The sequence below is a fragment of the Rhinopithecus roxellana genome, chromosome 8 (assembly GCF_007565055.1).
Source record: "Rhinopithecus roxellana isolate Shanxi Qingling chromosome 8, ASM756505v1, whole genome shotgun sequence".
Taxonomy (NCBI): domain Eukaryota; kingdom Metazoa; phylum Chordata; class Mammalia; order Primates; family Cercopithecidae; genus Rhinopithecus; species Rhinopithecus roxellana.
In genome coordinates, this window is record NC_044556.1 from 29502667 (window position 1) to 29518974 (window position 16308).

Here is a 16308-nt window from a genome sequence, read left to right on the forward strand (position 1 = left end):
ATACAAATGTTCATTAACCTTATAGGGAAACACAAAATATTAGATGTCAAAAGGCTTACTTGGACCGGATGCTGAAATGAGTATTAACTTCCCAACTCTGATGAGCCCAGGAGTTCTAGAATGAAACAAAATGGTTTCAATTGCTGGAAATTGTGTGTGTGTGTGTGTGTGTGTGTGTGTGTATAATGTGTATATGCATATATACATATGCATGTATTTTTTGTGTGTGCTGATTTCCTAATAGTCTGAATGTTATCAAGTGTCAAGTTTATAAGATTTTTATATTAAGTTAAAGATGTTATGTACTAATAAATAGCTAACAAATTTTCTTTATTATTTTCTTTCTCTCCAGGTATCCCCAGTATTTCCAGTATCGGTAGTAAGTAAAAACAAAAACAAAAACAAAAAAACCACCAAACCAAGTCTAGGCTAGCTTTGCTTTGTTGTTCAGCTCCTCAGATCTATTTTCCCAGTGTCCATTTCTGATGTAATAGGGTATTTTCTTTGTGAATTGCATTTTTATGTTGGTTTTCTGCACAGATATGGTGAGAACACAGCTAAAATGATTATTTGTGCATAACTCCATGAACATGGCAGTGCTACAGCTTTTCTGACTACTCTTAACCAATGAGGGCTACCTAGACTCAGGTGCAATTACTTAAATAAGCATCATCATTTAGCAAAAATATAAGTAGTCCTATTTATCCGTACTTAATAACCAACAAACAAATTGAACTCTCTCTCTTAGACTGGATTTGGATGTCTAACATAATTTTAAAAAAGCAGAAAACGAAAGCCAATGAATGCCTCGGGTATGTGCATCAGAACCCAAGAAAAAGTCCATGAAACCAAGGGGAGGGAATTTTGTTAATGCATTAAACTCTAGGTTTTGTGAAGGCCTGAAACAGGCAAGTTTGTGATCAATAGTCTTTCTGGAGAGATAAAGGAAAAAGAGAATCTGCACATTCATTTCTCCCTCCTAAAATACAAAGATCTATGTCTTCTTGACTACGTAGCTTTGAGTTTAATATAGAAAGAGTATAAAAAAATATGGCCGGGCGCGGTGGCTCAAGCCTGTAATCCCAGCACTTTGGGAGGCCGAGTCGGGCGGATCACGAGGTCAGGAGATCGAGACCATCCTGGCTAACACGGTGAAACCCCGTCTCTACTAAAAACTACAAAAAACTAGCCGGGCGACGTGGCGGCGCCTGTAGTCCCAGCTACCCGGGAGGCTGAGACAGGAGAATGGCGTAAACCCGGGAGGTGGAGCTTGCAGTGAGCTGAGATCCGGCCACAGCACTCCAGCCTGGGTGACAGAGCAAGACTCCGTCTCAAAAAAAAAAAAAAAAAAAAAAATATGTGCAGAATTTGGGAGTGAGAGTACTAGAAATTCCTTTCATAAATCTGTTAGTATGAATCTAAGCAATTGAAGATAAACCCCTCTTCAACCATCTATAGAACACTTCTCCAGTATCACTACAAAGAACTTTCTCCCAGCTATTACGGGAGAACCAGGTGTAGCTCCCGCTTCATGTGTAAAATAATGGTGCCCTCATGCCAAGCCTGAAATTCACATTAAGAAAATGCCCAGTAGCTTTACAGAGCAAAATTTTATATATTTTTATATATTGCACCCTTTATCTCTAATGGCTAAAACCTTTGAACAACTACTAAGTAACTGATTAGAAATAAATTACTGAGGAAGCAAGATTATGCATGGTAAGCAGAGAGAATTTTCACTGTAGTGTCATCCCCTCACAGGCTTGTGTCATAGGTGCTGTGCCAGGCAGGGTGATCGCAGTGTAAATAGTCATTGAATAATTGCGATTCCCAGCATCTATCTAAAAAGCAATACTCTGATAATTTGGACAAAGCAACTTCCTGCTTCTTATAAATGCACAGTCAGGTCTCCCAATTTATAAATCAACCCAGTTTACTTGAGCTTGTGAATAGGCCTGGACACTGATTTGTTAAGCACTAGATGTGGTAAATGCCATGAAAATTGGCCACTTTGTAAATAGAAGCAGTGTTCACATCCGTTTAGAGATACCAGCCTAATGTTACAGCATCCTCTTTGTGATCTTGTTGAAACAGCATCAGTGTTACAAACTTGCAAATGAAAACCTTCAGCTCTAATAGTCTAATTTTTCTGCTTTAGCGCCCCCCTTGGCATTTGCCTAACTGTATATATACCCCACAATGTGCTCCTTTCAGGCCTTGACAATTGCATTTGCACGTGCATTTTAGTGCAACAGGGAAGGAAGCAGAAGCAAGCTGACACAGATTATTGAGGCTGCTATAGTGATCTGGCCTGCCAGAAGTTTCAGAAATGGATGGATGGAAAAGTAGTTCTTTGGCGTTGGGGTGTCTTCCTGTTTGGAGTGTCAGTTGTATGTTGCATGGCCCCTCTAACTGTACTGCTCACTCGACATCCCATTCGGCCGCCTCCACCACATGCCCCATCTCTGAGCATCAGCAGATGTTGACCTTTTACACACCGAATCAGGAAATTTCTGTTTTGTTTTATTTTGAAATCAGTGGTGACCTGAAAGGATGCTTCGTTGTGCCTTTGAAAAAATATATTAACCTTTATTATCAAGAACCTAGGAAAATTTACTCCTAATAAAAACCCTCTGACTAAAAGTGATATTTTGGACCCTCCCTTCAATATGCCTCTGGCTGTTCTGCTTAGAATGCAATGGGTATTTTCTCAGATTTCCAGCAAGCAAGATGTAAGATCTTCTAGAGGTCACTCAACATCACACATGACTAGCTTACCTGTTGCCTGGCTTTTAAGGTGAAGAGAGTTACAGTAAAACCATCAAACGTGATTGTATCTTCTAGGCTGCTTTAATGGCATTCGAAAGTTCCTTCTTTGTGGGCTTATAAGGTGCTTGTTATGTGCACTCGTGGATTCCTTTCCTCTCCGAAGGGCAAGAATTCACACGTAGATGACACTGCTTGTTCCAGAGGGCACAGGAATGGGGTTTTCAAGGTGCAAGCCAGAGGAAAGGAAGCTGTTTGGATATTTAGCTAAGTTATGGGTATTTGCCAGAGCTTTTTGCGTTACCCCAAAGAAGGAATCAGTGACTACAATTCCACTAACTATATAGAAAGATACCCTTATAACAGATGTAACACCCATGAGACCCCGATTATCACAGCGTATCTCAAGGAAAATAAATGATGTATATTATCAATGTAGATTATTGACATATATAACCATCGGTTTGCATACATATTGTGTATACACAGTGGTTAAAAGTTTTGGAGCCCTAATAAATTTCAATAGGGATCTCAAAATGCCAACGCCTGTATTAAGGTTCAAATGCATGGACAGAGTGGTCATCCTTTCCGATCATCTGCTAAAAATGTTTTTGAAACAAATTTCCCATTAAGGTCATTCGTACCTGCTGTTGTCTATCTATTAACAAATAGGTTTCCCAATAATCCTAAGGATACTTGACTTAGAACTCAGTCATTCTGATCTGCTTTGGCCATGGCTGAAAAAATACTGGTGATATTGTCAGCAATTAATCCCAAAATAAATCTGTAGCCTTTGAGCCTTATGATCTATGTTTTCACTTTACCTGATGTGGTAGGAATTTCTTTAGATTGCATTTTTTAATAAAGTATATTATGCACATATAAGTAAAATTCATGATTTTATCCAAGTGAACATTTGTTGCTGCTGATAATCCAAAGTAATAGTTGGCTTGGTGTGGGTGTTTTTATTCAAGTCATAAATTGATCATTACCTTCTAATGTATATCATCTGATCTTTGGTCCTGAAAAGCAAATGATTAGACAAATTATGTTAAACATTATATTATAAAGGGCATAATTAGACCCGCAAGAATTGGCCTAATGTGCAAATACATTTGTGTGGGTGATTACCACTTCTTACAAAAGCGAATGACAGTTAAGTCAGAGGTTAAAGTTAAACCATCCACAAAACGAAGATCACATCAAGGAAGACCATTTCAAACTCTTGGAGTTTTGAAATAAATAGAATTTTTTAAAATAATACAAACAAAAGAAAAGAGAGATGTAAACATTTTGTGAACCTGACTCTAGATTATTTCCTTAAATTACTTTTAAATGACTGGCATGATGTTATATGAAGCATAGAATACTGAGGAAGGTGTTTGGCTATTCCTCTCCTATCTCCCACCCCAAACTTATTCAATTTAAAACAACAGTTCACTTAAGGGAAATAGCTAATTGTCCTGTTTTATCTTATAATAAACATTGCCTTCATCACAGAGTTAAAAATTCATCTCTAATTTGATTTAATTGGCAAGACCATTAAACAAGGGAAGTGCTACCTGCAGGGATCTATCAGCCGGTTGAGGAAGCCCAGAGATGTTTTCATACTTGAAAACGTTTTATGCCAGTTGGAGACCTTGTAAAAGTTGTTTTCCAGACAGCATCCAAGTATCTTTGTGCAGTACTGATTTATGGTAGAAACCTGGATCGTGAAGAAAATAACAAGGTTAATCATTTTCCCACCCAAGGGTTATTAATAATCGCATTCATGTTATACAGAGAGCTGCAGTGTTTGTTTGAGTTTTTTTTCCTTTGCTTTAATACTTCTAAATCCCCCAAATACAAATTTCATTTGAATTGCCCTTTAACTAATTAGGTTTTATGTAATGAGGAAAAAAATTATGAGACTACAGTAGCGATATGGCAAATTGCATGGTGTGCTACATTAATTTTGAACTGTTTGCTGATGTTCTAGAAGGAAAGCTAAGGTCCCAGGTGAAATGCCTTTGGGACTATCATTTACCCAGTATCCTCATCACAGAACCATTTCATATTTGTGTAACTAGCATTTCACATTCATGAAAACTTGTGGTTATCCTAAAATTGAATGAACATTAGGACATAGCTGCCTCTTTAATCCTGAAGAACAAATCGAATATTCCAATGGAGGAGCTGAAAGAGTCTCCTACTTAAATTTTTTTTAAAAATCCAATAAGTTTACTAATCTGTATTGACAACAATTGCCCACCTTGAGCAAATTAACTTTATCGTGTATTAGCATTTTCCCAGGTGACTTTACAATGTCAAGCCACTTTTTTTTTTTTTTAAGTGTGAGCTGATATCTCTGCCTTTGCCAGTTATCTCTGTGGGATCAGGAAATTCCTAGCTTAAGCAAAAACTTGCCAAGATCTCCAAAAGGTTTCATTTGATGAAACTTTAGACATGTTAACTACGAAATTCCTGTACTGTGCCAGTTACTTCAAGGATGTGAGTATCAGTTGAAGTCTTCTTGGACTATCAGTGGAGAGCTGTCCAACTAACCACGCCACTGCCCAGGGAAAGTAATTGTAGAGAGATATTTCCACATGTCCACAGAATTCTATTTTACAAATGGTGAATCTGAGGTTTAGAGTGGCCACATAACTCGTCCAATGCAGTACAATCAGGAATGTCTATCTGACTGCAACGGCTATACTCATAATATTATACCAAGTGGAAGAGATTAGAAAAGAAAAATTCTAGATTAATTGACTTCTACCCTTCACTTTTTCCAATCCATTACACTGTGCTTTAGAAGGTCTGTTGATCCCTAATTGACCCATTTCTATGCAGGGAACTATAGAGTTCTGGAGAAAAATCAGAGTTCAGAAAAATCAGATTCCTTATTGTGTTGTCAGCTGGAGAACTTACAAGTATGGTGTCTGAGGACAGAGATGGAGGACTCTGACTTCCCTTTTTAAAAATATGCTATTCCTCTACCACCAAACATCCTCAATATATTGAGGAAAAGGGAAAATGTTTAGATGTCAGATATTATATAGAACATGCGACAGTTCGTGAAATTAGTTATGCAAATTGTGAAACATGCTTATGCCTACTCTGTGACAGTAAACCAAAAATTTTTCTTCATCAAGATAGTTGCTTATAACAAAATAAAATTCTATATGCCATCTCAAGGAGAACTCTACCAATATCACACCAAACTCTGTTTTATCACACCCATCTGTTTAATGATGGTGTGTTTCTGAGAGTAGGCAATTGCTGTGAAGATGGTCAGATTACCTCCAAAGCTCTGGGGATTTCTCCCGTAGAACTTCAGAGTTTTCTGTGGACTTCTTTTCTTTTCTTTCTGTTTTTGTTTTGTTTTTGATTTTTTTCTTTTTTTTTTTTTTTTTTTTTTTTTTTTTGAAACAGAGTCTCACTCTGTCGCCCAGGCTGGAGTGCAGTGGCGCAATCTCGGCTCACTGCAAGCTCCACCTCCCGGGTTCACGCCATTCTCCCGCCTCAGCCTCCCGTGTAGCTGGGACTACAGGCTAGTGCCACCACGCATGGCTAATTTTGTTTTTTGGATTTTCAGTAGAGACAGGGTTTCACCGTGTTAGCCAGGATGGTCCTGTGGATTTCTTTCTGGGCATCAATAATGTCATTTCCATCCCAAATGCGGTGTGTGCTTAAAAAAAATTTTTTTAATTAAAAAAAAATGCTATTTCCAGACTTCCTGAGGAATGACAGCAGTGACTGTATAAACCCAAAGAGACCTTGCAATTTTATCTCCACCAGATATTTTCCTCATATGCCAAGGAAGAAGAATGTTTAAGGAAGGTTCACTAACATCCTCTCAGCAGTGGCGTATCATATCATGGTAGTACCCTGTTTCTCACAGGTTGCCATATTTTAGAACCAAAAATTGTGTAAGCATTAGTGTTGTTAGGAAACTTAATAAAAAAGCAACTCATCCACCTCATCATTTCAGACCAGGCAGCCAAGTCTTAAATGAATTCCCTAAAGCATCTAAATAATGACAGAACCAGAATTCCAGCTCAATGTCCAATTTCCAAACTAGGACTTTTTTCATTCTACCATCACATTATAATTAACCTTCTCATTTATATAAATTAAACTAAAATATGAGATATTACACGGTAGACAATACTAGAAAAAAAAAAATCAGAAATCTTTCTCCTTGATGGGGAAGTTACATTTTACAATGTTCTTCAAGACCATCCACAAAGTGACTGGAAAGCTGCTCAGTAAATGCCATGTGTGATAGAAGACAACTTACTATTCTAAAGCAACTCTACCTCTAAAGCTTCCCTGATGTAAATAAACCGTCTTTAGTTTTCTGTTTCAAGCTTGCTTTACAGCTTGACTCACTGGGACGTCAGCACTAGACAGTCAGGTTTAGCAATTCCATCATAGTTTTCTTCAACTTACAATGCAGTGAGCTTTGCTTGGGTGCAGAAGAGGAAACTATTTCCTTCCAGAGTCTAATTTTTATAACCAAAATCTCAATTTTTCTCATTCATGAAAATTGATTTCAAGTGCCACCACTAAATTGTCATGTAACAGTTTTGGGAGTGGGTTCTTAAAAAAAATTGGAGAAACTACCTATTTGATTCATATTCTAAGCTGATGTGGCTCTAAACCAAAAGAAATTTAGGAATTACCATTTTCAGATTAAAGGTTAAAAATCAAATATTGTCCACAGTATTACAAAATAATTTGTATTGCTTTCTGAATAATAGTAATTGATAGAGACCCTAGAATTGGATTATTCTCTAAAGTAAGCTATATCTTGAGATCTTTTTAACTTATCAGATCACTTGCTTTAAGAACAATACTGAAAAATAAAGGGGAAGATATTATTTTCCTACTTCGAGTCAGTAACTGTTTATAGTACAGCAATCTGATTTTTATTTACAATAGCAACCACAAATAGAATGAGCTAACATTTACTGAATGCTCACTACGGTGCCAAGCAAATATTAACTCATTCTGTCTTGACAACAGTGAGTAGCAGGTAGTGTCATTGTCTATTCCATTTTGCAGATGAGAAAAGCTAGGCACAAAGAAGTTAAGGAATCGTCAAAGTGGTGGAACAGAGCTTTTAACCCACCTGAGCTCTATTTACAGGCATCATATCTTAAATAAATTTATCCTAAATATTAGATTACTTTCTAGGCTTCCCACAGATACAATCTGAAAATTCAGACTAATAATAGCAACCGAAAGGCATTTCAGATATTTTACATTTTAAAGGAGGCAGTTATGGAATAAGTGATTTTGGTCTCCATACTACCTATGTAGACATAGTCTTTGGAGCCTGACCAGGGAGATCCTCAAGACAAATTGTCAATTTTCCTAAAGGTATGGAACCAGGATCCTTAAGAAGAAGTGCTTTTCATAAAAAAAGCTATTCCTGAATGATTTGTCATTTACAAGCATACCATAATCCTTCCCCTCACCCTTACAATAATTTCTCAATTCAGTTTGGGTTTCACTGACAGTCAAAAGGTCCACAGTCAAGGCATGTAGGGAGAATTTCCTCATCACACAAGGAATTCTTAATCCACTAGATTCTCCAAATGACATATGCCTCATATCTACAGGCATCACCCTTCCATGAACTTTACTATGATGCTGCTAGGCCATGAGAAAACCACTGGAGTGATGGAACTTGTCAGCTGAGAGAAACCTTAGAAATTTCCTTATCTGTTTTACAGATAAGGAAAGTAAAATCCAGAGAAATTAACAGCCAGATAGCTCCTCAGTGGCAGAACGGGGATCAGACCTCTCATCTTCTGAATCCCAGTGCCCTTTGCCTTGTAACAAAACACCACTCTGAGACATTCATATTGACCCAAAGATTTTCCCTAGATGATTTGTGAAAAAAAAAAAAGAAATTAATACATTCTACAACAGTTCATACAAAGAAGCAATACAAATATTGTTGATGTATTATAATTTGTTTCCATTGCTAAGAACTTTTCTCACTAAGAATTCGCAGAAACTTCATGTTCTACAAAAACTTTCATTGGAATTGGATGTGATAAGACAGAATTACTCTCAGTCATACTATTAAAGTAGCCTCTAATATGCTTAATTTACTTCTGGGAATTAAATGTTAGTAATATTTGTTGAACATTTACTACATGCTAAGGTATTAGAATAAAAAGTAAAATTACTCAGAGAGTAATTGGCTAATTTTAAGTTGTTTTCTTACTTGGTCTTGCAATTATAAAACAAAATACATTTTAAAAATTAAGATGAGATATTAACTTTAAAAAATCTCATTATGGCCAAATGTTAAAATATATATGTGCAGTCAGTAACACACTATAGGACTTTAGAGGCCACACATTTCAGTATCCATTTTTACAGGATAACATTTTTCTCCCAAGGAAAATGCAGAGCACATAAAATTTTGTCCCACTGGACATATGTATGAATTTTATCAGGATTTTCATATGATGGCTGCTGGTGGTTCTGATATTTAGTAGTTCAAGGAGATTAGGCATTCTACATAATGAAAATTATTTGAAAAAAAAAAGTCAAATTATATTCCCAGGCAAACACAAAGGCTTCCCCTGCCCAAGAAAATATTTTAGGTACACAATACGGAAGACAATTATATTCTCAGTAGGAACAGATTGTAAGTGAGATGTCTATCTTGATAAGTACATACAGGTCAAGAAGTCTCAGCAATTTGAAAGTAGAATGACTTACATTAATTTTTTAAATACATATAAGAATATCCATAAACTGGAAACTCAGCATCCTAGGGGGAAAAAAAATCATAAAACACTAAGAAAGGAGTTATACTAAAATACAGGCACAGACAAATATTTAAAATATTCAAATATGAAATAAAGTTTAATTTATAGCATTATTTTTCAGAACCCTTTTCTAAAATTGATTTAATATCAAATTATTATCTTTACTTAAATTTCTTGGCAAAGCTCAATAACAAAATAATAAATCATACTAGTACTTGCATTTCATCAAGACAAACCAGTCACTACTTAACATTAAGCTTGCAAACATCACCCCCACTTATGACCTATATTTGTCTCTGTACAGAAAAAGATGGAGAGAGCTAGTTTACGAAACTAAGATTGTCTTAATCTGATACTAATAATACAAATACATTTTTTATGTAAAACCACACTAATACTTGAAAGCTTTATTAAATAAAACAATTTCTGGGAATACAGACAATATTAATTTCCTCAGAACACAAATTTATAGTTTTTCAAAGCTGATCATCACAGATCAAGTAGGCTAGTCCTATTAACTCAATATCTACCATTCAATATCTACCCATCATCAAAATACTCAAGTGAAAAGCAACATTCAGTCAATTAACTTACATATTTTACCTACATATTACCCAATACTTATTTCTTTAATAACACCTGAGTACCGATGTGGAAAATTATTACATTCTTTCTTACTTCACAACTTTTCATAGATATCATCAAGATTTCCTTTGCCTTTGTGGATAGATGTATGAGAACAGAGCGGAACAGAGCAACAGCTCTGTTGGCTCTATCGGATCAGCTTTTCTAGCAAATATTTAAAAAGCAAAGTTATAGTGCAAGTCTCTTGTCTTGGAAGAAGGCACTATAATCTAATTATGGAGGAAACAACATGATAATAACCTGTTTACAGTAGCATAGCCACTTGATATCTATTTCTCAATTATCAGATATTTACTGAAGCCCTCTGCAAGGTTTTGCCCTTCTTCAAAGAGATCCAATCCAATTAGAGAGATGAGAAATCGACCTATAAAATTTTAACTGGCAATATTAAAACTCATGCCTGTCCACATATCAGTGAGAAAACAGGAGCACTGAAAGTAACAGGTTACAGAAATTTAGAGCCAAGAGCTGTCCTTACGGACCTGGGTGGTACCAAAGGACAATACAAGACATGTGGTTTTGAGACTGGACTCAATAGGTGGTAGGATTTTAGTCATAAAATAGCTGCTTTAATAGTCATGCCCTATGCACCTTCACAAAAGTAGTTTTAAAACTTTAAATGCTAGCCTGGATGTTCTGCCTTCCATAACTGGAAGACACAAATAATACCAAGACATAAATAATACCAATTCTTAAATTAATTGATGCTTTTATTTATTTCTGCATTGGAACCAATAACCCTAGAAGCATATTTTGAGGTAAAGGCATCATGAAAACACATACACACCCATACATACGAACCTTAGATACAATAGGAAGCAGCTTGGACTTTTCTCCATAAGCCAAAACCGCCAGGTATCCCTCTTTCCTTTTCCGAGAAACTACACATATAAAAATAGCAAATATATCCACTCCTTCTCAGAGATAATGGCTCACACTTAAAACACACCCCAAAGAATCTATCACGAAAGACCTAATGCAACCAGTTCATATCTGTAAATATAAATTGAGGAGAATGGAATCCTCAAGTGAGAAATTATTTCTTTAGTGTTATCTTCTAGGCTCAGGCACCAGCTTTACATAATGGTTTGGATTGCTGAAGTCCTTATTTGTATTTTTGTGTGTGTGTAAGAACACTCTACCTTATTTTAAAAGTAAATGTGTAGCTTTGGTAGGGAAGTAGCTATATATTTAATGTCCATTCAATGTTTTGGGAATCATCAATTGCTTGCTCTTGTTTGATGTGGAAGTCATGTTTTGTTTAAGTGCATCACAGCCAAGTTAAAGAGCAGATGTGTGGTTTGTGTCTTTATCCATATAATTTTCTGTTTAGACCAAATGACATTATAGCTGAAAATAACATACCCTGATTTTTCCTGATGCATGCAGATCCTCCAAAGTTTAATAGGATATGGCCGAATATTTCTTCCCTTGAGGTTTCTAACCCAAAACAAGGTAGGAGCATGTAAAATTCCTACTGATATAAAATCCCACATGTTTGGGGGAAAATCCTATATGCCATTTTTAGCACAAAATAAGAGCATTATCATGAATGCTATGTCTTTGAAAGAATCATAATTCAATCTTTTTTCTAATATGAAGAGTGTCCCAAAAATATTAGAGTGAAAGATGAAGGGGAAAATTAAATGGCATGGAAGTTAAAAAACCCTTTACCAGATTACACTGAAGGTCAATCAGTCCCAAGAAGAGTCTAGACTTCTGTTGCCACCACAGTGTGGAGTGCAAACAAGACTTAAAAATGTGTGAGTGGCACAGACATCCTCTCAATGTCTTCCTCTTACTTTTAAGTCAACCAACTGGTACCTCAGTTGTACTGAGGATCTGAGAAATACATAGAGGTAGCATTGTGACACTTGACAGATCTGTTTTCTCTGACTATTGCTCCATACTGACTTGCAAAAATTTGGAGCAATCTCTCTGTCTCTTTCCCTCCCTCCATTTTCCTCTCTTCCTCCCTCCGTTTAGCCTCTCTCACACACTCTTTCTCACTCCCTGTCTCCTCTCTCCCTCTCCCCCCACCTCCTCCCTCCTCTCTCTCTCTCTCTCTCTCTCTCTCTCTCTCTCTCTCTCTCTCTCTCTCTCTCTCTCTCTCTCTCCCCCCCGCCCCGCCCCCCGTCTTTCACATCACAGTAAATTTTCCTTCTTGGAACTTTTCCTTTTATCTTCTTTATCGATTAACATTCATGTGTTCCAGCATTTAGAGCAATCTGTTCTCTGTCTATCCTTAGAGCAGTAATTATTTTCTAACTCCTAATGTCAAAGAAGAAAAAGAAAATAAAAAAGGAAAAAGAAAACAACACTGATAGACAGAAATGTGATTATGCAGGAAGAGAACTTTTAAAGGCTGAGCAATAAACTTCATAAGCTTCAGTGTAATGTTAAATTAATATTAACATCTAGCCTATAGATATTTATAGTCATGTATAAATAGGAATTTATTTTAATATAAGATTGTATTATTTTGCCTTCTTCCTTCTTCTTCTTCAAAAAAAGGCACATCTTTGGCTTCCACCTTCCTTAGTTATATACAGGATGTTCCTTTAAAGCTCTAATGAATACAGATGGAAGAGGAAATGAGCAAAAGGAGGAACCAGGAAATAGCTGCTTAGCAAAACAAAATATATTAGCAATTTGTTGAGGAGTCAAATTGGAAGGGCTGCATTTTCAGTCCTTGATCAGAGTGATGAAATCTAGACTGTCCTAGATACATATATTACTAGCAAATAGAATTATCTTAATCCTCTTCTCCAAATGAATTTTTTCAAGTTTCTGCATACATATATGAAAGAAGAAATACAGATCAAGCTCGCCCCTATTAGTATAATTCTGTGAGGATTCGGAAGAGGTTTAGTGGCTTTATTCCCTGACAAGTTCAATGACAGCATCTTCAGTGGAATGTCACTCAGCATTTCCTATTGAATTTCATAGTTCACAAATTATACAACACAGGCTCTAAGACAACGCTTCTCCACAGTGAGTTTTGAGCTGAACAAGATTATGCATTGTTCAAAACCTGAAATAGGCCCATTTAATTATTTTGCTGTGTTGTCTGTGAGAGTCACAGGACAAAACACTTTCAGAAATATTGTTACATAATACCAGTTGCACTTTCTTAGAATGTGGATAATGAGTTCAAATGAATCTACTGAGAAGCGTCCCAGTTGAGCAAAGTGCTTAAACTTTGAAATTTTAGCGAAAGGTGCACTTGGTAGCAGAGGCCAGTTCTATGCAGCCATAATTTATCTTGTCAGCATCTGCAAAGAACATCAGGCTCTATTCTGTTTTGGCTATTTTCACAAGCAACTCTTCATGAATAATTGGAAAATAAATGGCAGGCAAACATAGAAATCCCTGCCGTTAACAAGCTGATATCATCAAAAAGGTAATAAATGCTGAGAAGACAACTTTTAAAGGTACACATCTTCAAGGTGACTCTGAGATAGGCCCAAATGCTGCTGAATGGCTGACCATTGGGTCTATGTTCTAGGATGCCTAATCAGTTCAACAGGAATAGCCTGAATGGTGTATATGTTGACTAGTTTATCATGACACAGAATGTCATGGTGAACCGAGGCAATGATAATGTCAACTGACAACACAACTACTATTTTAAAAGATTGACAGTAGGGAATCCTACTATCCATATTGTTATGGGAACAATCCTTGCTTCACTGGATTCTTGATTTAAATGGTAATGATTTTTCCCTCTGAAAAGAAAACTTCTAAACTGAATTACTGACAATGTTGAACCATTTTCAGCCAAATACAAGCCTTACTTTGTGATTGAAACAAACTCCCAGAAACAACAGATACAAATAGTCTGTTAATTTAGGGCTACTTTTCAAGTGGGTTGGTGATAAGTTATTACAGTTTGAACGTTTCACTATTGTTTCTAATTTACTGTTCATTCTTTTAAACCTATCCAGTTGCTCCCAAATTAGCTTTGTCAACAGTTTCTTCTGTTCAAGTTGCAAACCACAAGAGAGGTAGGAATTCTTGGATTCATACAGTGATTTCATGGTGTTATGTGTTGTGAAACATTGCACTGTATGAATCTGGAATATCTGTGAAGTGTACCCATCAGCTTATCGGTGAGGCATGTTGACTGATATCAATCAATGCATCAAATAGTACTGAGAATCATCTGTAAGAAAAAAAATGCTTCACTCAGAAACTTGACTGCAATTAAAAATGCTACATTTGTTTTCTGAAAGATTGATGTGTGAATAAGAATTACAATGGTTGAGGTTCCTGTTCAGATCATGAATGTTAGAGCACCATCATGGATACTCATTTGCATTGAATATAAGGAAACCCACTTATAGTGAGTTTCAAGGATGCTTTTCATGAGACCAGAATGGCAGGTTCCATGTATGGTGCCCATTTCGCTTTATGACCAATGAAACATCTTGGAATTTATGCTTCCAAAAAACTGTTTTGAATAACTTTGAAAAACACAAGTGAAGATCTGCACTGGATTAAGTGTTGCTTATGATCCAAAAATAGTAGTTATATTACTTTCTTTAAATGAAAGTGAGCAGCATCTCATCTGTGACTCATGAATGGCCTGTTCCAGCTAGCATCTGTCATTCACAGAATGAAGATTTTTCAGGAAACATAAAGACTTCTGTTTTTATTTCACCATTTTTTCTTTAAATGTCCTGTGTAACAGGTGTGTCTTGTTTTCCACCCTTGACTGTTGGGCATATGTCACATTTTGGTTTTGTTTTTTGTTTTTTCATAAAACACCTCTTACAAAGAAATACATTTATTAATAAAATCTGAACTTAGTTTGACCCATTTGGTGAAAATGACCATAATGTTTTCCTATTCCTTATTGAATTTAGTCATTTCCCAGATTTTAATCAATGTTGAATTTGTCCTTCTGTGGCATATAGAGAAAAAGTGGAAACTGGTCAGGAAATGGGAAAAGGGAAACCAAGAGTATTTAAACCACATGTCAAAATTTTCTCAAATGTGCTTTTAACCGTGGAACATAGAAGATGCCAATCTGGGTTGAGGGGAACCGAATTAGGTTTGAAATTTTGGGAAATAAGTCCTGTATGAGAAGAGCAGATGCAGGCTCAGAGGGTAACAGATCAATTTGGGTATGTGGTGTGTCATATAGGCAGTCACTGAAGCCACCATAGGGATGCCATATGGAAAGAAACAAAGGAGGTGAAGGAGAAAGGAAGGAAAAAGCATGTGTAAAGTTCATCTCTTTTCTGTCATGTCAAGCGTGCTGGATATACAAGAGGCCTCTGAACCTGGAATTTGACCCTACATCTCTAGTTTCTTGAGGACACAGCACCAATGAGGTCCAGACACATTCCTGGAGGCAGGGAGAAGCTACCCAATGAGGTAGACTTACCATAGACAAATTGACAGCATCGTCAAATGATATGTGTGGAAGAGCTTCAACAGCTACGTAAGGATGCAAGACAGGGTTGTGGGTGGGGAAAAGACAAAGAAAATGCTAGAGCCTCTTAATTCTCAGAATTACTCCATTTAATGCAGTGAAGGGAAAATTCTTTTTAGAGTTCCAATTCCTTCACCTTTAAGGTCTTTTCTCAAATTCTTTGTTTTTGAATGTCTAAAGTTAATTTTAATCAGCTCTGGATTTGAATTAGCTTTCCTCATTTGGCCAAAAAAAAAAAAAAAAAAAAAAAAAACTACCTGTTCTAATTGTGCCACATTCATTGTATTTTATGTTATATTTACAGAGATAATTTACTAATGTAATTATAGGCAACATGGGGAACAGTAAGAACAAGGAGGCAAAAGAGGAGAAATTGAATCCCCTCCTCTTAGTAACATTCTTTTTCTTTCATTCTCTGTATCCAACCTCTTGATTTCCTGGAACTCTTATCTGCCTAGGTCTTCCCCAGCCAGTGTCAGTCAGAAGGAACCTTTTAAACCTTAGAGGAGAGCTGGTCCTTCCCTTATCTAGAAAGTCAACTTTGAACCCTTCCCCTTGTAAAACACCTCTAGCCTTCATTGCTCTGGCTAGGTACTAAGTACTTCATCACAACTGCCTTCTGTATTGCAATATATCATATATATTATACATATATAGTATTTTTTCTATTTTCCCACT

At 36.4% G+C, this 16308-nt stretch overlaps 1 protein-coding gene and 1 long non-coding RNA gene across 12 annotated transcripts in view; one reads left to right on the forward strand and one right to left on the reverse strand.

Moving 5' to 3' along the window:
• NTNG1 (netrin G1) overlaps positions 1–16308 on the forward strand; it is a 354788-nt gene that overhangs the window by 274919 nt on the left and 63561 nt on the right. For 7 of the 11 annotated variants that reach the window (XM_030937002.1, XM_030937010.1, XM_030937001.1 and 4 more), the window contains exon 5: positions 353–379. In XM_030937002.1, the coding sequence (XP_030792862.1) occupies positions 353–379 (27 nt within the window). Of the gene's footprint in view, positions 1–352; positions 380–11579; positions 11646–14137; positions 14198–16308 lie in introns of all 11 variants that reach the window. The other 4 variants (XM_030937006.1, XM_030937007.1, XM_030937004.1 and 1 more) reach the window with 2 other exon arrangements.
• Positions 2787–4428, reverse strand: LOC115899260. Its single transcript, XR_004058978.1, has 3 exons — positions 4329–4428; positions 3759–3788; positions 2787–3017 (listed from the first exon to the last, which is right to left on the reverse strand). It is a non-coding gene; the product is annotated as an uncharacterized LOC115899260 (long non-coding RNA).